Source organism: Chinchilla lanigera, unplaced genomic scaffold (genome assembly GCF_000276665.1).
Source record: "Chinchilla lanigera isolate Chin_1 unplaced genomic scaffold, ChiLan1.0 scaffold00028, whole genome shotgun sequence".
Lineage (NCBI taxonomy): Eukaryota > Metazoa > Chordata > Mammalia > Rodentia > Chinchillidae > Chinchilla > Chinchilla lanigera.
This window is the reverse complement of record NW_004955429.1, coordinates 16,030,686-16,051,384: the sequence shown is the minus strand read 5'-3', so window position 1 is coordinate 16,051,384 and position 20,699 is coordinate 16,030,686. Positions and strand designations below refer to the sequence as shown.

Sequence of the window (20,699 nt, the reverse complement as noted above, 5' to 3'; positions counted from 1 at the left end):
CTCGCAACGATCCTCCTGTCTCAGCCTCCCGAGTGCTGGGATTACAGGCGCGCGCCCCCACGCCAGGCTCTGGATGCTTCTTAAGGTGCCCCAAGGGTGCTCAGTGGTGGCAGTGGCCTTTCCATTCTACCAAGAGGAAGGGCCCCGGGAGGGCAGGGGCTGCACTGGGCTGTGACGCCAGGAGAGAGGACCGGCTGGGGACCCGGGGCGGGGATCCGAGGAAGAGCAGCACCGTGGCCTCGGTGCCCTCCTAGGGATCTGGGGGACTGTGCCCGGGTACGAGCCGCGGGGCAGGCAGGGCGGGCGGGCAGATTCCGCGTCCCCAACTCCCCAACTCGGTCCTCGGTGCCGCAGCGCCCCCTGCCGCCCGCCGGGCACCGCTCCGGGCACCGTGCCGAGGGGGCGGGGACCGGAGGCAGTGTGCGGGCGCAGAGTCGGCGCGGGGACCCCACGCGCGCCCCCTCCCCGGATCTTTGGATGCTGCGACCTCGGTCACCTCCTGAGTGAAGTTGCCGCCCCTGTACCCAGGCCTCGAACAGAGAGAAGCGCGCAGGAAGAACTCGAGTGCATAATTCTCCGGCAGTGTCCAAATAATTTAGTTTAATCTGCCCTCACCGGCCATGCTCTTGTACACTGGAACAAAACACAAGTCACACTGATGCCGGGATGAGGGAAGGAAAGAGGGTGGCGCTGGGGACACACAGTGCCAGCCCTGGGCTGGCCTGTGGGTTCAGGGTACAGCGCGTGCTTAGTGTGGGTGAGGCCTCGGGTACCAGCCCGCACTGAAATAAAAATGCAAAAAAAAGACAGCTAAGGAAATGTCAAATTTTAAAATGCACTTAGCTGGGTGTGGTGCACCCAGCCTGTAATTCCAGCGCTCTGAGAGGCTGAGGCAGGAGGATCACAAGTTCAAGCTTGGGCTGGGCAATTAAGTGACTTAGTAAGACCCTATCTTGAAATAAAAAGGGCTGAGGATGTAGGTCAATGTGGATTCAGAATTCAGTCAATCCTGGATTCAGTTCCTGCCACCACACACATGCACACGTACACACTCACACACATACACGAGCTGGGGAGATATCTGCAACCCATCACCAAAACCTAACACATAAGCAAGAGCATAGAAATAATCCAATAAAAATGGGGAGAGGCCAGATGTGGTGGCGCACACCGGTAATCCCAGCACTCAGGAGGCTGAGGCAGGAGAATCGTGCTGCAAATTTGAGGATAGCCTGGGCTACAAAGTGAGCTCAAGGCCAACCTGAACTTCATAATGAAGCCCTGTCTCAAACAAAACCCAGCCCCAAACAAAACCTACTCATCAGGGTCAGTCCAGGCCCCCATCTCCTCTTTGAGGAGAACCGGAAGTTTCAGGGGTCACCCGCCTGGGGCCTGGGGTGGCCGGAGAGAGAGGACAGAAAGGATTCTCAGTAGGTAGCACCAGTTTTTCAGGTCTGTGAGAATGTATTTTCTATTCACAAATTTCAAATTTGGAGATAAGGTACATGGCTCTGCTGAGGAAGGAGGGAAGAAGCCAAGTGCAGAAGAGTATTTATAGGATGCTACGATCTGGGTGGGAAAAGATGCGTTTTCGTACGTGTGGAAAATCTCTGGAAGGATTCCGAGCCCCCACCACCAAAAAAACAAGTACAGGCAAAGTTTTCTCAGCAGGAACATGGCTGTGGTGGAAGGAGGCGGCCATGCACTGCTGATCTTTCTGGATGCTTGATTTCTTTTATTTACTTGTTTATTCTTCTGGTTTTTCGAGACAAAGTCTCACTATGTACCTTGAACTCACAGCAGTCCTTCTGCCTCAGCCTCCCATGTGCCGGGATTGCAGGTGTGCACCACCACAGCCAGTTGGATGGGTGATGTCTGTATTTTTTTTTTTTTACCATGTGCCTATTTTGAGGTTTTCAAAGCAAAAGAAAAAGATACAGTAGGAGCCCACGTCTGCTCGTGGAGCACCACAGCTCCGGCCCGGTTCCCCTCCGAGGGCTACGTGCGCAGGGACTCAGATCTTCCTAAGGGCTCTTACTGTTTCCTCTTTTTTTTTTTGAACCGGGTTTTTTTTTTTTTTTCAGGATCTTATAATGTAGCCCGGGCTGGCCTCAAACTTGCATCTATCCTCCTGCCTCAGCCTCCTGAGTGCTGGGAATACAGCCCTAAATTAAAGCTAAAAATAAGGAATAAGAAAGCACAGACCGGGGGCTGGGGGTTTAGTTCAGCGGCAAAGCGCCTGCCTGGCAAGCGCAAGGTCGTGAGTTCGGTTCCCGGTACCGGAGAAAAACCAAACCCCCCCCCCCAAAAAAAAGAAAGAAAGCACAGACCTGGTGAGCCCGCTCCTTCCGGCACGCAGGCCCCGCAGCGCCCCACGTCTGTGCGGTGAAGGCGCATTTTTTATTTGGGCTGCGCCTCCAAGCCCGGCTCGCCCCGGCCTTTTCATCCCTTGCATCTGCCATCCCCCAAAAAGGGCAGAAGCGAGGCCGGAGCCATCCTCACGGCCAAATATCGGGCTCTAAATTCAATTTCAAACAATTTAACCACCTAATTGCGCAGCTCTCTGGTGCGGTTTGTTAGCAGAAGCGTTTGTGCAGTGGTCTGAGCAGCCTAGCAGAAAATCGGCATTTCAGCCGGAGGGAATTCAAGAGGCGTTGGGCTGAGGGCCACTGCGGCTGGCTGGCCCCGTGCCCCGTGCCCCGTGGGTCCAGGCCCAAGCTTGGACCACACAGACATGGGGTGCTGCGGGGCCTACATGGGAAGGAGTGTTCCCTGCAGACCTGAGCAGGTCTGTGCTTTGTTATTCCTTATTTTTAGTTTAGGCTTTCATGGAGGAAATGCACACAGTGCAAAAAAAAAAAAAAATTGGAGGGAGTGGTTTGAAACATGGTCTTGCTATGCAGTCCAGGCTGGCCTTGGACTCATGGCGATCCTCCTGCCTCAGCCTCCCGAGTGCTGGGATTACAGGTATGTGCCACCATGCCCGGCTGGATTTCTTAATTTGTCTCTTCTTGTTAGCTGCTAAGGTTGTTTCACCCTTGCTCTTTTTGAAACAACTTTACACAGACTTCCTCCTCCTTCACGTGAATGTTACATGCATAGATTTTATGGTCCTTTTCAAAATCAAGTTTTGAGCCAGATGTGGCACACACCTGTAATCCCAGCAGCTGGAAGGCTGAGGCAGGAGGATCACCGTGAGTTCAAGGCCCGCATGAGCTACATAGTAAGTTCAAGGCCAGCTGGACTACATAGCAAACCCTTGTCTCAAAAAATCAAACCAAAAAAAAGTCATTTTGAAACATCGCATATTTTAATTTTTCCTTTTTAAGAAGGAAAATTTTTCCTTTTTAAGAAGCATTGCCGGACTCCTTAACAAGAACAGAACGGTTGCCACAGTCCTGCCGACTCCGGAACAGCGGGGGTTCCAGCCCGGGTAAACTGTCCGACCTCTTTGCCGTGTATCTGGACTTCTGTCTTTCTGCGACGGATCGTCACTTGCAGACTGCCTTGCAAGCTGCTTTTTAGTTTTTTCACTCGACAGCAGAGGGCACTAACTCCCCCGTATCCAGCGCTGCGCTAGGTTTCCAGGGCTGAACGCTGTACCCTGCACAGCTTTCTTGTGCCCCGAGTGTGACCCTTGCCAGCGCCGCAGTTACCAACCGTGCCGCGGGGAGAGGCCCTGCAGCCGAGCCTTGGTACACATCCTGGCTTCGCTCCTTGCGGTAACTGCCCAGAAATGGAATTCCTAGGGCAAAGGATCTTTTTTTTTTTTTTTTTTTTTCTGAGACAAGGTCTCGCTATTAAGTCCAGGCTGGCCTCCAACTCTCAGCGATCCTCCTGCCTCAGCCTCCTGAGCGCTGGGATAACAGGCGTGCACCACCACTCCCCGTTTGTCCTCTTTTTGGCAACGTAATTTTAAACCACTTACTGTGGACACGCGTGTAGGCTCCCGCGGGCGCTTGTGCACCCCCGTCCTGTGGCTGTGTGTAAAGGGCTGCGTGTGCTTTCTCTCCCAGCGCCTCTGCCAACCTCTGCCCAGTAGCTGGGAGCAGACGGGGGTCTGCCCCAGGCCAGAGGGCTTTCTTCCGCTGGGCACTACCGCGGAAGGGTCTGCACAGCTCGCTGGGCTCCCGAGCTGAGCTGGCTCTCCTCTGCCCTGGGCGCAGAGGGTCAGAAACCCGCCCCAGAGCCGGGTGTGGTGGTGCACATCTGTTATCCCAGCTCTCAGGAGGCTGAGGCAGGAGGGTGGCCGCGAGTTCGATGCCAGCCTAGGCCACATAGTGAGTTTGAGACTAGTATGAGCTACATATTGAGACCCCTTTAAAAAAAAAAAAAAAAAAAAGCTGAGCAGGAATTAGCCCGAGGGACAGCAGCGCCTTCCTGCGGAGGAAACCGAACGTGTAACGACCCCAACAAGACCCCAACCAACCTGGTCCCCCACCGCGCATCCCAGCCTCATGCACAACACCGGTCCCCTGAGAAAGAAGGAACAGGGAATGACAGGAGCAGCCGGCGTGAGGCGGGGCCAGAAGGGCCTGGCGGTGCGGGACCACGCACGAAGCCCGCAGAACCCTCCGCGGCCGCCTGCTCCGAGAAGGCATCCGCGCTGCGCAGCCTCGGCTTTCCAAACCAAGCAGCTTCAAGGACTTAGGACGGAACCGAGTCTCCACCGGGTTTCTCAGGACACGCCCTTATTGCCTTCGTTTTGTTTCTTTGTTGTTGTTTCAGACAGGGTCTCACTATGTAGCCCAGGCTGGCCTCGAATTCGCAGTGATCCTCCTGCCTCAGCCTCCCGAGTGCTGGGATCACAGGCGTGCGCCACCATGCCCGGCTGACATCCCTTTCTTATACCAGCACGTTGGGGCTCATACTTGAGCTGTTTAGGCACAGTCTCTGGCCAAGGACTTTTTCAGGGTTAGCGAGGGGGGGGCGGGGGGCGGTGAGACTCGTGGTCTCCATGGAGACGTGAAAAAAACCTGCTCTAGCGCGCCCTCTGGTGATAGCTGGGAGATCTACACAGCAAGGTGGCAGAATTAGAGCTGACAGAGGGGTGATTTTCAGGATAATTTCCACTGTTGTGCATTTTTTAATGGTTGTGAAAAAAGTATTTTTTAGTCCTGAAAAAGTCCAAAGACAAACAGTCTTCAGCTCTCGATGGCTGGCAGGTTGGGGATGGAATACTTAGGGTCACAGGAGGCTGAGCCAGGAGGATCACAAATTCAAACCCAGCCGGGGCAACTTAGAGACTTAGCAAGACTCTGTCTCAAAAAAAAATTTTTTTTGGTGCTAGGAATCGAACTCAGGACCTCCTGCTTGCCAGGCAGGCACTGTGCCACTAAGCTACATCCTCAGCCCAAGTAAATGTTTAAAAGGGCTGTAGCTCAGTGGGAAAGGTCTGGGTCCCATCTCCCCAGAAAAAAACAGTGCAGGCATCTCAGTCATGAAAAGACCGAGGAATGAACCCAAAGAAAGGAGGCCTGAGGGGCGCTCAGGCGATGTGTGGTCCTGAGCCAGATCCTTTGGCGCAAAGAGCAGCCCTGGGGCCACTGGCGAAGCAGGCTTGGGTTCTGAGAGTCAGATGCAGGGGTCCAACCCGTGTGACTTTCCTGATGGGTGACGCTATCGTCATAGAGAACCAGAAACACACTCGGTCTTCAGGGTGGCCAATGTGATGTTGACAGCTGCTCTTAGACAGTCCAGGAGGGAGAGGTTTGCTTTGTTTTGCTGTACCGGAGACTGAACCCAGGGTCTTGGCCCTGAGCTACATCCCCAGCCCTTTTTTTATTTTTTATTTTGAGACAGGATCTCGCCCAGCACAAAGTTCCCCAGACTGAGCTTGCACTTGGGACCCTCCTGCCTCAGCCTCCCAGAGTGCTATGATTACAGGTGTGCACCACCACACCTGGCTCCCTCGAGAGCACTTGAGAAAATCAGACACAGGAAGGCACAAGGGAACCTCGTTTGCTGTCCTAGTTTGCAAACAACTTGAATTGACAGAACTGACAAATAAATGACGCTCTATTTACATAGCAGAGAGCTGCACAGCAGCTACAAGTGTCAACACAGACAAGTACTGGAGCAGAAGAGGAGGCAACGAGCAGTGCAGGCGAAGGCGGAGAGCTCGCTCGGTTAATTCCAAAGCACCCAAGACCCTGACTGTGGACACACAGGTACACACATGTGTGCACTGCAGCATGGGTCAGCACAAAACCCACGAGTAGAATCATCCTGGTTGCCTGTGGCTGGGTCAGGGAGGAGGTCGGGCAGGAGTGGGTCACACAGCGGTTTTAATTGCATCTGTGATGTTTTATTCATAAGCTAAGTGTTTCCATACCTATCTGAGCCGGGTGTGGTGGCCACACTGGAATCCCTGCACACGGGAGGCTGAGGCAGAAGGATCACTGTGAATTCAAGGTAACCTGAACTACACAGTGAGCTCAAGGCCAGCATGGATTACATGGCGAGACCCCATCTACAAATAAATAGATACGTAAATGAATAAAACCTATGTGAGTGCCCAGGGGAAAATAGAACTATGGCCAGAAGGATAGTGTACCACTACCAGCTCCTTAACCAGCTCTTCCATTGCTGCAGGACACACAGCAAAGCCTGTCAGGTGTCTGATACCCATTTTCTCACTTGCTTGCAGATTTATTGGGTGCAGTATGCACCCAGCCACTCCAACATCGAAAAGGACGCCCCCAAGTTTTCCAGGCAGTCCTGCAGATAGAGTGACCATGTCAGCCGGTGTTGGCCAAGGAATTGGGAGTGAGTTATTAAGCACAGCTCAGAAATGGGAGGCTGGTCACAGCAGTGCACAAGATAGGGTGGGATGGCTGGAGCTGCAGCAGCTGTCCTGGGACTGAGAGCCAGCCCCCAGGATGGAGCATGGAGGTGGGGGACCTGCGCCATGGGGAATATCATGGAGCCCCTGCACCAGGCTGGACTGCTGCTATGTGACCTCAGGCTTTCTGTTTATTAATTTATGTTTGGGGATTTTTTTTTTTTTGAGAAAGAGTCTTGCTATGTTTTCCAGGCTGGCCTTGAGCTCACTATGTAGCCCAGGGTGGCCGTGAACTCATGGCGATCCTCCTGTATCAGCCTCCCAAATGCTGAGACTACAGGTGTGGACTACCACACCAGGCTCTCCTCCTTTTTGAAGCCATTGTGTTCTGGCTGGTGTCCACCTCAGCAAGGCAGCCCCGCACGCCCCCCTCGGGCTGAGGTGCACCGCAGTTACCTTGCGGAGTCCCCTGAGCCCCTGACGCGCAGGCAGAGGGCAGCCAGGTTCCCGCTTCCTGGTCCACGCTGGCTCTTTATCTTCCTGGAGCCCAACTTTGGAGCTACTGAACCTACTCTCCAACACCTCTGAGTGCCAAATAATGAAATTTCAGCATTTGGCCTTGAGAACCCGAACACTTCCTTCTGCTGGTGAGGAACTCCGCGGCAGGATGAGAGAGGGGGAAAAACTGCCCTGCTCCCTGCAGCGGCAAGAAGAGAGCCCTGCTCTGGCTCCTGTCAGGCAGGGAACGGACAGCGCCTGGGATCTTTCCACAGATCCCTGTTCCTTCTCTTTGGTGCGGGGACAGGGCAAATGCAAGAAGCCGCTTCCCTCTTCTGTTGTCACAGGTCCTGGAGTGGGCGCTTGTGGGGGAGGAGAAATATAACTCCCAGCCTGCTAGATGTCACATACGCCGAGCTCATGTCCCCTGAAATCAAAGAAGGAGTTCCAGAGGACAAAGGAGGTTGAGGGGAGGAAGGGTTGATTGGGGAGCAGGAACAGCTCCTCTGAGACAGGGGGTCCTGAGTGGGTCATCTCGCCAAGAATGTTTTATACGGCAAAGTCACGAGGTGAGCACACCGTGGTTCAAATCAGCAGCCCGTAAGATCACATAGCCGCTTAGCTAGCATGGATCCAGGAGGGAGGCAGGCTCATAGCAAGAGCATATGGCTGGCAGATCGTCGAGAGCCTCGGTCTCAGTCTCAGTCTTGGTGCGAGGGTGAGGGTGGCCCAGCCTAGTGAGGAAAGGGTCTCTCTGTGGGTAATCCCAAGGGGGTGGTACCAGTCACAGCAAGATCTCAAGCTTCCGCTCACCCCTCAGGGAAGGGTGTCAATCCGGCCATCGTGACCTCACTCCTCGCTCTCAGGCTCGCCTTCTTCACGTCCACCTCCACTGCGGTTCTGATCTCCCCACCTTCCACCGTCTTCCCTGAGAGCCCAGTCCCTTTCTGGCTGTGTATTAATATTTATATAGCTTAGCCGCCTACAGTACTTGTACATAGCAGCTTTCGGTTAAGGCAGGAGGATCCCTGCGATCTTGAGGCCAGTGTGGGCTGTATAATCCTGTCTCAAAAAAAAGAAAAAAGAAGCCACTCCCTTGTGTACAGGGGCTCCAGGGACAGCTCAAGCAGGCCAGGGAACCATCAGAACTCGGCAGCAGGGCAGTCTGGGACTGCTACATTTTAGGGATGTTTGTTTTGTCCTGGGAGAAGTCAAAACTCTGTGTGTGTGTGTGTTTGCGTGACATCTCCTAATACTTAAATTCTGACAGTTAATTTGATAAACCTTATGCAGGCTTATGGGGATTTGGTTTATGTTGTTGTGTTAATGTCCCTTGAAACCAAGACCCATTGCCTTGACCTACATTCCCAGCCCTTTTTATTTTTTATTTTGACATAGCATCTCACTAAGTCACTAAACTGCCCAGGCTGGGCTTAAGTTTGCAATCATCCTGCCTCAGCCTCTGAATGCTGAAATTACACACGTGTGCCGCCAAGCCCACTGCGCTTTCTGAGGATGAGGAGGCCAGGATTTGAAAGTTGGCGGGGAACATTCTGGATGCCGCTTCAGGGTCTTCCGTGAGCAGATGAGTGCGCGTCCTCACACGCCAGCCTCAAGTCATGGGTTTCCGGGGCCAGCGGGTGGGCGCACAGCCCCGGAAGCTGGTGCTTGGTCTCCTCCTGCCGGGGAAGGTCACTCTTCCCCTGAGGCCTTTGCTGGGCCACTCGATGGCCCCAGGGCTGCACTCAGAACTCCCCAACTGGGCGACCTGCACACTCCTGCTGCGAAGGCCTTCCTACAGCCTCCCTTAGCACCTGCTGCAGGCCAGCATTACCTGGAGGCTGAAATACTAAGTGTTGTCCTTATTAGGCCTTCCCCATAAGCCAGACCTCTGCACGATTTCCAATGCTTACAAGATCTTGCAAGACAGGGGTTCTTTTTGTTGTTTTTTATTTAATTTGTGTTTGAGACAGGCTCTCACTATGTAGCCCAGGCTGGCCTCTAACACACAGCGATTCTCCTGCCTCAGCCTCCAGAGTGCTGGGATGAGGGGTGCACCACCAAAACCACCAAGACGGGCCTCATAGTCACTTTACAGACAGCAAAACCGGGGCCAAGCAGGGAAAGGGAGGACACACAGGACCCGCAGGCCCACACAAGCCCCGCTAACATGGTGAGAGGGATGCAGGCTCCTGAAACGGTGGGATGTTCTCTTTCCCCACCTGGCCTGCACTCCCCAGCCCCCTGCAGCTCCCACCTGCGCCCCCCAACCAGCCCCTGCATCCCTGTAAAACCTCCACGGCAACACCTCCTCTTTCCTTTTTATTAAAAAATAGATCATGAAAATATACACATTGCAGCCTGTCCCCTACAGCGGGCTCTGAGGCCACCACACCCCGAGGTCGGGCAGCCATCCTGGGGGGCAGGCTGTGCCCTGGGAGACGAGCAGGGCACGGCTGGGTAGTAAGGAAGGGAGTCCAGCTGGAGCACAGGGCGACAACAGGAAGTGGCCTCCAGACTCAGGGTGCAGAGAGCCCCACGTCCCTCACCCGGAGGCTGGCCCTGACCCCCTCCCAGGTCTCCCTCGGGTCCCCAGGCTGAGCCACAGCCCTTCAGGCATTGATGGCCTTCCAGCGCTCGCTGTCCGTGCTATTGATGCTGCCGGCGTGGCAGGGCATGGAGGCCACATCGTCCAGGTAGGCCACCCCCGCCGAGTCAAACTGCGTGCTGGCGGCGCCGGCAGCCTCCACGCCTTCCCGTCGGGCCACGGCATAGGGCTGGGGCAGGTGCATGTCAGGCTCCTCCGTCTCATCCACTTGGCACTTGTAGGAAAAGAGGATCTTGGGCTCCGAGCTGGTGGCAAAAGATAGGGAGTGAGGGGCACTGAGAGGCCGCAGGTCTCTAGGACTCAGGCTCACAGCGGTCCAAAGCCGGTGCTCGAGTCCAGCAAGCCTGGCTGTGAACCTGGCCTCGCTGGGCCCTGGGAGCCGGAGCAGGCAACTCTGGATCAGGAAAGCTCTGGAAACCCAGGCTGGGGCCAAGCCCCGCTCCCTGGACCCTGTCCCCTCCGCCTTCCCTGGTCCTTCAGTGCTCAGATGGATGGGAAGGGGAGGGGCTTCTCCCAGCTTACAAAAAGGAACCAGAGGCGGGGGAGAGAAACTGTGGGATCCAGTTCAGACCACATGGTCACTTCTGCAGCTCCCCTGCTCCACCTAGCGGCCTCGAAACACCCGCCCCTGTCCCACCACACCTGCGGACGAGCCAGCCGGATCCCGAGTCTGCCGCTCCCATGCCCGGCCCTTGCACACCCGCCACTCGCAAGGCCCTTGCCCCGCGGTGCACGCACACCCGGCCTGGACCTCCCTGCTGGAGCGCGGGCTCCGGGCAGCCTGGGGTCTCGCGGGTACTGCGTTGTGCGCACACACCAGGCACTCAACCCATCCTCCCCGCAAAGGACTAGTGTGTCACTGAGGGATAGGCAGTGCTGCCAGCTACGCGCTCGTGTGGCAACATGTGCCTGTCCGTGCGCACTTCTCCGCAGTACGGACGTGGGAGTGTGTGCAGATGCGTGGTGCAGAGACACACTCAGCCGCGCAAGCGTGCGCACACAAGTGACAGTCCCGCCGGTAGCCACAAGGGGGCGCGCGAAGCGCTCAAACCCGGGGGCGGTGAGCAGCAAGGAGGCCGGGCGGACTCACCCGAAGAAGCTCCGCAGAAACGCCACATAGATAAGCGGAGCGAAGAAGCTGAAGTAGAGGAAGGTGGTGGCGTCCACGCAGCTGTGCGGGCGGGGTGATGGACAGTCAGGCTGCAGGTTAGGCCGGCGCCGGCCCGCCCCCACACACCCACCCTGGCCACGCCCCTGCGCCGGCCCGACCACGCCCCCGTTCCGCGCATGCGTACCAGAGCCCCTCGATGATGTTGGCGCATAGCAGCGCGCTGCCCAGTCCCTGCAACAGGTTGAGCAGCGCCAGGATGCCCGCGTACACGTAGAAGCTCCTCCGCGCTGTGGGCAGGGGGCGTCTGAGGCCCTGCTGAACCGGCCAGGCTCCGCCCCACACCCCGCACCTCCAAGCCCCGTGTCCCCCACCCCCGGAGGCCGGCTCACAGGGCAGGGAGATGCGCTCCTTCAGCGGGGTCTTGGGCAGGACCACCACCAACGAGTAGACCTGCGGGGAGAGGACAGGGCTGGGGGCGCGGGGCGCCGGGGCCGGCCCAGCACTGCCCTCCCGTGCCCCAGCCCGGCCCCAGCCCTCACTAGGAAGAAGAAGCAGGAGCTGATCAGCCAGAAGTGGCGGCCCCCGTGCCCGTAGATGTTGAAGTCCTTGGCAGACAGGTGGGCATCCGGGTACAGGATCTCCAAGGTGCCCTGCAGGGGAAAGGCCTTCTCTGACGCAGTGCCCCTCTGAGCCTCCATCTCGCCCCGCCCCCCTGCCTGCTCCCCAGGGCATCCTGCCCACCGAACCCCAGCACCCACAACAGGCCCCGCTTGAGCGAAGGCAGCACAGGGTGAGGTGCGGCCCTCAGCCTCTACGCAGCTTTCCCAGGGTTCCGCCCACCTGCGTCTTCCTACCTGGGCTGCAGGTGACCGACAGGTTCGCACCGCCCCCTCCCACACCTGTACGCCCTGGTTCAGCATCTCTAGTGGAGGCTCCAGAACCTGCCTGGGGACAGGCACGCAGGGGAACTAACAGTCTACCAGCTGCTCCTGATGAACTTTCCAACCTGGCACCGTCCTCCTACCTGGGTGACCGAGTAGGCCAGGGACAGCACGGTGGTGATGGCCAACACCCGCTTGATGCTTGACTTGCTCTCCAGGTGACCTGGAAGAGACGTGGCTCAGCCGGGGGCAGACAGCCCAGCGAGGTGTCAGCTCAGCCAGAGTTCACAGGGGCGGGACAGGGGACCCCCAAGGCGACGCACCGAAGGCCAGGCCCAGGATGACCACGCTCAGCTCGATGGCCAGGAGGAAGAAGCGGGTAATCTCCCACAGGATCTAGACAGACGGGCGGGTCAGCCTGGGGTCTGAGCGGCCCCCCCACCCTCCCCGAGGGCCGGCCCAGACACACCTTGTCGGCCACTGTTGCAGCACTGGAGGTGCTGACCGTCATGGATACCACAGCCCGGGCAATGCCCACCAGGGCCACCACGAACACCTGGGGGCAGGCAGGGAACGGGCGGAGGTCAGGGAGCCGAGGCCTGGGAGGGCTGGGCCGCCAAGCTCAAACACTCTGCAGGAGCCCTCCTGACCACAAGGAAGGAGGGGACCCGTCGGAGTGGGAGGCAGGGAGGCTGGCAGTGGCGCCAGGGGGCAAGAGACCCCCACTGCACTGATCTCACGGCTGCCTCTGCCCCCACCCCAACTTCCTGGCCAGCACAGTTAATTACCGGGGTGGAGCCAGACAGGCTGCTTCCGCACTGTGACCCCAGGAAGCTGGCTGCACCTCTACGCCTCAATTTCCCTTCTGTGAAGTAAGGGTAAAAACAGCACCTGCTGCCTTTGGTTGCTGGCAGCACTGTGGGGTGAGTGTGGCACAAGTGCGCCCTGGAAACGGCCTGAGCCACGCGGGCTGACACCACGCAGAGGGCAGGCTGCAAAGGTAACTGCTGCCTGTGCCTACTGAGGTCTCCATCAGTGCTCATGAGGACACCACCCGCCGAAGCAGACCTAACACACATGACCCAGGAGGGCACAGCGGGGCAAGCCGCTGGCCAGGGTCACACAGCCACTCAGCCAGGGCTCGGAGTCCTCTCCCAACTGTCTCCCAGGCTCTGCGGCCAAAGGTCCCCAAGAGGAAGCGGGCTGGGAATGCAGACTGCCCTGCCCTGGGGTGTGGCCGTGGATTTGCCTGCTCCCCAAAGAGGACCTCTGCCTGGCCTGTAGTAGGTGCTTAGTGTCTGCTGAATAAATACACAAGAAGTAAGTGGTCAGAGGCAGAGAAGAAAGCAGACCTGGAGTGCCCTAGCCCCCGCCCTCTTAGAGCCAGGAGGGCAGCAACTGCCCAGGGCCTGGACTTCTGGGAACACCTGCAGGGCTCCCAGCCCTTGCCTGCCCGTCTGAGCCAGACACGAGGGTCTGGGAGCCACTCAGCTCTCAGGTGGTGACATCTAAGCTCACCTAAGCACCCCAGGGTGGAGAAGACTCCACAGGGTTCCGACCTGGAGGGAGGGAGCCAGGCAGCCGCACCGGGGGAGCCCACACCTGGAGGCGCCTTCCCAACCATAGCCCTGGACCTTGTCCCGTACACCAGCGCCATCACATAATGAAAGTCAGGCTCTCCCTGTGGCGAGAAGTCTCCCAGGAGGGACAGACCGATGACGGGTGACAACACGGCTGCGAAGTCTCCTCGCCCAGCATCCGTCCCCATCCCCTGCCCTCTAGAACCATTCCCCAGTTTTCTCTGCGGACACCTGCCTCGCGTGGCTGAGCTGAGCCCCCTCCACCTCCACAGTCCCTCTCCCCTCCCTGGCCACAAGGAACTCCAGGGAAGTGGAGCTCTGGAGGAGACCTTAGTGCCGAGCTGCTCATGATGGCCGTCTTTGTCTCCACACGGGGGCGCTCACTGAGCTCAGGCCAGAGAGGCAGAGAGACAGAGCCAGCCAGGCCGAGCTGGGGTGTGCACCACCGCGGCAGTTACTTCCCCCTTTTGGTCTAAGGCTGCTGGAGTGGAGCAGACTCACCAGGATGTAGAAGGTGATGAAAATGGGGCTGGAGGTGAGGCGGATCTTGGCCCGAGCAAACGGGAGCTTCCAGAGCAGGAAAACGAAGAAGAGCACGTTGGGGATGAGCAGCAGCAGGTCCCAGTACCGGACCCTGGAGAGGCACGGAAGTGGGCTCACTGGCGAGTCCGCGCTGCCCGCGCCCCTCAACCGGCCCAGCAAGCGCACGCCACGCAGCGGAGCCACCGCCGCACGCGCAGCGCCCTCACCTGGAGGCGCCGATGTCCTCGTACAGCAGCAGCAGGCAGCGGTGCGGCAGGCTGATGTTCTGCGCCTGGGGCGGGGGCACCGGTGTGCTCCTGTTGGCCCACATCGCCCACTCCGGGGTGTCCATCCCACCGGGCGCCGGCCCTGCGGTGTCAGAGCGCCTTGGTTAGCAGCTTCTGGGTCTTGCGACCCTGGGGCAAAGCAGGCCAGGCCGCACTGGTGAACTCGGCCCTGCCCCCAGGGGCCCAGCTCTGTGGAAAGCCAGGTGGGGGTTCCCAGCCCTGCGGGCAGGGGCTCTGTCCCTGTCTCAGGCTCCACTGCATGTGCCTCGAATGACACAGGCCACCCCCCAACACACACACCTGAGCATCCTCCAGTGCCAGGCACAGCAACACCAGCTGCTCAGCAGCACCCTGTCCCGCCCCACTCGGTCCCAAGGGGCCTGGGAACACGCAGGTGGTGGCAGAGAGGTCCGGAGCACGGGCTATGGCTTTAGATCCCGGCGCTGCCCCTGACTTCCGGGCCACTCTGTGCCTCGGTGTCCCTGCCTGCCACACCGTGCAGAACTGGGCACAGGCCGCCCCGCTCCGCAGCCCCTTGAGGTCACGCAGCAGCTAAGGACCAGGCGGTGATCACCACCCAGGGGATTTGGGGCTGGGCTAGGGGGATACAGCAGAGGTCTCCACGTGGAGACAGGTGTGGGAGAGCAGAGGCGCCGCCCCGGGGCGGGGGAGCCGTCGCAGGCCAGGTGCCCACAAGGTGATCTGGGGACAGGAGAGCCATGGCCTGCGGCCCTGAGGGCCACCCCGGGGTTAGGGGATGGGGTGCAGTAACTGGAAGACCGGGACACGGACTCACAGGTCAAGGAACGCTCGGGGGAAAGGAGCAGGGACCTGGCGAGTGTCCAGGAGTCAAGGGTAAGGTGAGCCGGGCCAAGACCTGGTGGGTGTGGACATCTGCGACGCTGGTTTAACACAGTGGCAGGACGACCGGGTCTCCAGTTCCACAGCACAGCCGCCAGAAAACAGCAGCGCATTCCCAAGACTGACCACTAGGTGGCAGGCAAGAGAAGACTGCAGCCGGCGCTGGGATCCCTAAGGACACGCTAGGTCCTGGGTGTCCCCACTAGGGGACAGGCACAGGGCAGCAGGTGTGCAGGCTGCTCACTGCATGGGAGCCCTTGGACAGCACCTATGGTGCTTACATCGCAGGTATACTCGGGAATATTTCTGCAGTACTGGGGGTTGACCCCAGGCCCTTTGCACCCCAGGCCCTTCTTATGCTTTCAGAGAGGGTCCCCTTGAGTAGCTGAACCCTGGTTGGGCTTGAACTTGGGATCCTCCTTCCTCAGCCTCCGGGTCAGAGGTGCTTGCCACCATTCCTGGCTTCGGCAAACTTTAGAAAGGAAATGCGCTCTTAGTGACAAGGCCTCGCTGCACCATGATCTGCACTGCTTGTGTGTCACGGCCACTTGGGGCCAGCACTGGAGGAGGGGACACGGGACATCCTCTCCATGAGCCTGGGCTATGAGATGCCAGTGCCAGCTCTGGCAGGAAGGAAGGAAAAGCGAAAGCAGGCCTCATCAGGTGGGCTGACTTTACCCTCCCTTCAGCAGCAGACAGCACAAGGCTTCCCAGAACAGTGGGGCTTTTCCCAGCTTCTCCTGCAGCTAGCTGTGGTCATGTGGCTCAGTTCTGTACAACTGGACATGAGCAGAGTGAGGCTTGCCCCTTCCACTGGCTAGAATGTGGATGTGATGGTAGGAGCAAGAGCAGCCACATTAGATCACAAGATCAGAAATCTGTATTGAGGATAATAAATCAATGAGAAGCAGCTGCAAGAGGTCCCTCCGTGCGTGTCCTGCGCTGCTTGCACAGACTGCCAGGCAACAGACAAGAGTCATCTTCTCTTCTTACGCTGGCCTTGTTTCAGGAGCTACACTAGAACCTTGAGGACTATAAAGACACTGCTTTGGAGTGGGTGGACAGACAAGTAACACCAGAACAGAGATCTAAATAACTGAGAAGGACCCAGCCATGGGGAAAAGCTGAACAAAGAACGTTCTGGGGAGAGACCAGAGAATGCAGAATGGGAGAAAGGAGACCTGGAGGAGATATGGTAACAGTGTCCCAAGAGGGGACAGTGGCTTGAACCAGTGGGGTAGGCGGGACAGAGCAGCGGGTCAGCCAGCAGGAAGACCCCACTTTTCCCAGGGAAACTCCAACTATCCCTTTGTCTGTGAGGCAGGTATGGCTGGCTCTGCTGCTTCATAACCAGAGATGTGCGTATGACCTAAGCCTGGCCAATCACGACACACAATTGCCCTGGCCAATGAGAATCTGCCCTGAGACTTTGGTTTTCATCATCAGGAAATAGATACTGTACTCTGTTCCTGCTGAGATGCCACTGAGACACATACCACTTTAGTCCCCTGCTTGGGAACGCTCTTGGGAGTAAAGCCAACGCAGAGGTACCCTAGGCTGAGAGACAGATGGAGGCAGGCTGTGAGCTCATTTGAGCCTCAGGACATAGCCACACTTGACACCAATCCCACCTCTTGGCCTTTTCCCACCAAATCCCACAAATCCCCATTTCTCTGAAAGCTTCCAGCTTCCCAGACTATGGAGTTAGCCAATGTGGGCACTTCAGGCCTTGCCAAGTGCTTGCTGGGTGACCTTGGGTGAATCACTGCCCTGCTTGAGTGTCATGGGAATGGTAACACCTCCCTAGCAAGGTCACCATGAGGATAAAGAAAACCAGCTAAGTCAGTATCTATACCAGCAACACACACTCAGGATAACTGCTGCTTTTCTTACCAGAGGAGGGGCTTGGGAGAAAGAGAAAAAGGTCCATTCCCGGGTCCAGATGCTGTGGGGTGAAGGCAAAAGGAGGGTGTTAGCTGCTCCCCCTGCACCAACCTCCTGTATCATGACCTCCTGTGTAGCACAGGACCAGCCAATAATCCCAGTACTGGGAAGGCTGAGGCAGGAGGGTCACTTCCACTGTAAACAGACCACCCCTTTTGACCTGTAAATTAGATCTTTCCCTATGAATGGGCCGTTATCTTTCTATGGGTAGGCCATCCTTTTCTCCTAAGCCAAGACCCAAGAGAAACTTTCTACAGACTCAATTCTATTTTCCACTCTCTCAAGAAAAACATAAATGTTCCCAGCTCCAGAAAATACTGTAATGCGCCTCTTTCTCTTGAAGGACTACAACTTCCGTTTCTATGTCTTTTAAATTCCTGCCTAATGAATACTTTTATGCCTCTTTAAAAAAAAATACGAGCTTGGCGTGGTGGTGCACACCTGTAATCCCAGCACCCTGTAATTCCAGCACTCAGGAGGATTACTGTGAGTTCAAGGCCAGCCTAGACTACAGAGCAAGACCCTGTCTCAAAAAACCAACAATGACACACACTTCCTATGGGCAGGATCAGCGTGAGGTGCTTTATACCCGATGACACTCTTGAGGCTCTGTCCAGGCTCTAAATCAGAGGGATAGACTTGTGCCGCCACAAAAAGCGGGGAAGGGGAGGCACACAAAGAGCACGTCCCGGCCTTCTCTGCCTGGGTTGTTTGTTGGCCCGGGAGCAGCCACACTCCCTTCCCCCTGCCTGGTGCTCTGGGGTCTTCCCTCGCGAGCTCCTGGCTTTGGGGACAGACATCCCAGCAGTGGTGAGAGGAGAGGGCTTGGTGGCTCAGGAGGAAGGGGAAGCTGGGAGAGGAAGGAGTGGGGCCAACGGCCACATGGGAGGGGGCATTTGCAGTGGAGGAGCCAGGGACACCACGTCCCCTGCGTCAACCGCAGGCCTTGCAAGTGACCAGAGGAAGTGGGAGGGATGGCTCCTTCCCCTGGGGAAGAGTGTGCCGCGCATTAGCATTCGCCCACCCGGGCACCGCACACCCTCCCAGCGAGGGCCTTGCCCTCTGCACCCAGCCCCCAGCAGCACAGGGTGAGCAGACGCGAAGCCCTGCAGGGTCCCCAACTCTTCCCACCGCTCCAGGGATACAGAGCTTTCAAACCCTGCACCCAAACTACGGGAGAGACGCCAGTTCTGCTGTCCGTCCCTGTTATCCTCCAGCCTTGGGAACAGGAAGGAGACGCTGTCCTAGAGGGGGGACCCCGACACCCCAGGCAGGAGCCACCAGGAAGAAGGTGAGGCCCAGTGAGGCCGGACAGGCCCTGCCGGCCGCTCCGCGACCCTTCCTTCCTTCCACTCCGGCGCGGTGGTGCAAGCCGTCCCCCGCTCGGGCTCCTCCCCCAGGCCCAGCTCTTGTCACCACTGCTGCGGCCTCCTTGGTGACACACCGGCCAGCCCACCTGTGCCTCCAGTCCGCCCTGGAGGTGTTTACCGTCTGCGTCCGGCGCCTCCCGACCCGGCTCGTGACCCGGTTCCCGAGCACAGCGCTGGCCAAGTTGGTGCTCAGCGCGAAGGACAAGGGGACAAGACGACGAGGGACAAGTGGTCTCTGCTCGCGCAGGGCCCCCTGGACAGCAGGACCCCGGGCACTCCAGGGCCAGGGTCGGGCTCGGCTCCAGGCGGGCTGGCAGTGCCACCGATGTCGCGCACGGAGACCCCAGCCCCTCCCAGCACGTGCCCCCCTGTCGCGGCCCGGGCCGCAACCCCCAGCCCAGCTCTCCCTGTTCCCGGGCCCTGGGGGTGCCCGGCACCCCTGCCCGCTGCCCGCGAGTCCCCGGGCCGCTCGGAAGCGTCCCCAAGGCTTTGCCCGCGGAAGTGGGAAGAGACATGCGTGGGAAAGACGCGGGGAGGCGGTGGGGCGTCCCACCGCGGCAGGCCGGGGCGAGGGTCGCCTCCTCCTTACCTGGGAGCCGGCGCGCTCAGCCCGGCCCCCGGATGGACCGGGGCCGCGGGGACTGCGCAGGCCGCAGGTCTGTGCCTCTGGCCGGGTCAGCAGCGGGGGCGGGGAGTGTCGCGCAAGAGGCGCGGAAGCGGGCTACGCGGAAAGGGGAGGGGACAGGGTCGGTGAGACGTGGCCTGCGCGCGGGGTCCGCCAATCCCGAGGACACCGTGCCGCCCTCCTTCCCGGCAGCGGCGACCCGGCAGGCTGCACGGTCTTTTTCGTCCAGCCAAAACTACGAAAACAGCCACAGTCCCTGCTGGCAGCACTCAGGCCCGCCCCCCCGGCCCACGGTAGCCTATAAAAATCAGTCTCCGCTGAAAGGATCGGAAGAGGCCAATCAGAGCCCCAAGAGGCGGGGCGTCCCGCTGACTTCTTAAAGAAACAACGCGGGTACGCGGAGCCGCGGGTTTCTCACCCGGAAAGTGGCCCGGGTCGCGCGGACTCGCTCGCAGAGGGCGCCCTAACTCTGTCACCGCGTCTTCCAGCCGCTGGCAGCTATCAGCAGCCGCGAGCGCGGCCGCCGGCGCTCCGCCTCTAGCCAGGACTTCGGCGGGCCGCCCGGGGCGGGGCGTCCGGGGACTGCCCTCGCGTGCCGGCTGAGCGACCTCGGGTCACCTAGGCTGGGGTGCTGGCGTTCCCTGCTCGCGCAGTGCCTGGCTGTGCTGATGGGGCACCGCAGTGGCAGCCACTCACTCCTGCCTTGCGCTAGGAGCCGCATTTTACAGGGAGGAACCTGAGGCTCCGAGGGGTTAAATAACACAGCTGGGAAGTGGCCCAACCCTCCCCCAGCTGAGACTGCAGTTTCTCGGGCCCCTTCCTCCTGAAAGCCTTCCAGGATTGCCCCTGTCTGCATCCTGCCTCTGCCTGCCTCCTCATCCTCGAGCTCAGTATCCGTTTCTGTCCCTGGGTCTCTGCGTCCGTGGGTCCTTGTCACACCTTTGAGGCCTCCTCCAAGTGAACTTTCTCCCTGCCATGACCCTCCCAGACACCTGCCGCCTCCCCGGGGCAGCCCAGCCTGTCAGTGGCACCGGGGCAGAGCCCTAGGCCGGCTCAGCGCCTGGTGTAGAGCGCGGGCGCTCGGTGATGAAGTCACCCGGGACAGCACGTGGGCTGGTGGGAGGGCGACCTCTTCTATCTCAGTGCTCAGGCTTGGGGAGTCGGTCGAAAGGAGACCAGAGCCACCATGGGACTTGGTACTCACCAGGCCTCCCAGGGCCGGAGCTCGTCGGAGGTGCAGAGTCTGTGCTACTTCCGTGTTTGCTGGAGAGTCTGGGTGAGCCTGCTATTGAGGTCACCGATGACCAAGGCCCAGGGGGCCACAGAGACAGCAGAGGCCTGAGCACCTGCCGACAAGTCCACACCTGCTGCCGGCCTGTACCAAGCAAAATAAAACCAGTCCCTAAGCCGCTTCTATCCTGCAGGGGGCAGGAACTCACCCTCTACCAGGTGCGAGGAAGGAGGGAGTCTGTAACCAGGCCCGATGACCACCTTTCTTATACATTTTAGGAGTAGAGGCCTCTGAGCCCAGCGTGGTGACACACGCCTCTAATTCCAGCACTGGGGAGGCTGAGGCAGCAAGATCGCTGCCAATTCGAGGCCAATCTCAACTACATAGGGAGACCCTT

General features: G+C 58.7%; 1 protein-coding gene across 3 annotated transcripts; it reads right to left on the bottom strand.

Annotated features, from left to right (window-relative positions):
- Positions 1 to 9,591: 9,591 nt before the first annotated feature.
- On the bottom strand, positions 9,592 to 19,138 carry Tpra1 (transmembrane protein, adipocyte asscociated 1). Of its 3 annotated transcripts, none has more exons than XM_005387055.2 (12): positions 19,036 to 19,130; positions 17,026 to 17,077; positions 14,212 to 14,353; positions 13,964 to 14,096; positions 12,352 to 12,438; positions 12,206 to 12,278; positions 12,026 to 12,105; positions 11,541 to 11,651; positions 11,391 to 11,451; positions 11,186 to 11,288; positions 10,981 to 11,061; positions 9,592 to 10,135 (listed from the first exon to the last, which is right to left on the bottom strand). In XM_005387055.2, the coding sequence occupies exons 2-12, from the start codon at positions 17,060 to 17,062 to the stop codon at positions 9,895 to 9,897; spliced, it is 1,149 nt and encodes a 382-aa protein (XP_005387112.1). In that variant the 5' UTR covers positions 17,063 to 17,077; positions 19,036 to 19,130; the 3' UTR covers positions 9,592 to 9,894. The 3 variants fall into 3 exon arrangements, with proteins under 3 accessions (XP_005387112.1, XP_005387113.1, XP_013370994.1); XM_013515540.1 differs by lacking the exon at positions 19,036 to 19,130 and adding an exon at positions 18,565 to 18,976 and having other exon boundaries at positions 10,002 to 10,135; XM_005387056.2 differs by lacking the exon at positions 17,026 to 17,077 and having other exon boundaries at positions 19,036 to 19,138.
- Positions 19,139 to 20,699: the final 1,561 nt, after the last annotated feature.

Bases quoted from the DNA above. Each gene is read 5' to 3' on its own strand.
- Tpra1 (XM_013515540.1), bottom strand. From the start codon at position 18,961: ATGTCTCTTCCCACTTCCGCGGGCAAAGCCTTGGGGACGCTTCCGAGC. The intron at 11,289-11,390 runs GTGAGCCGGCCT...CCCTGCCCACAG, and splicing joins GGAGCGCATCTCCCTGCCCT to CGCGGAGGAGCTTCTACGTG. The intron at 11,062-11,185 runs GTACGCATGCGC...CCGCCCGCACAG, and splicing joins AACATCATCGAGGGGCTCTG to CTGCGTGGACGCCACCACCT.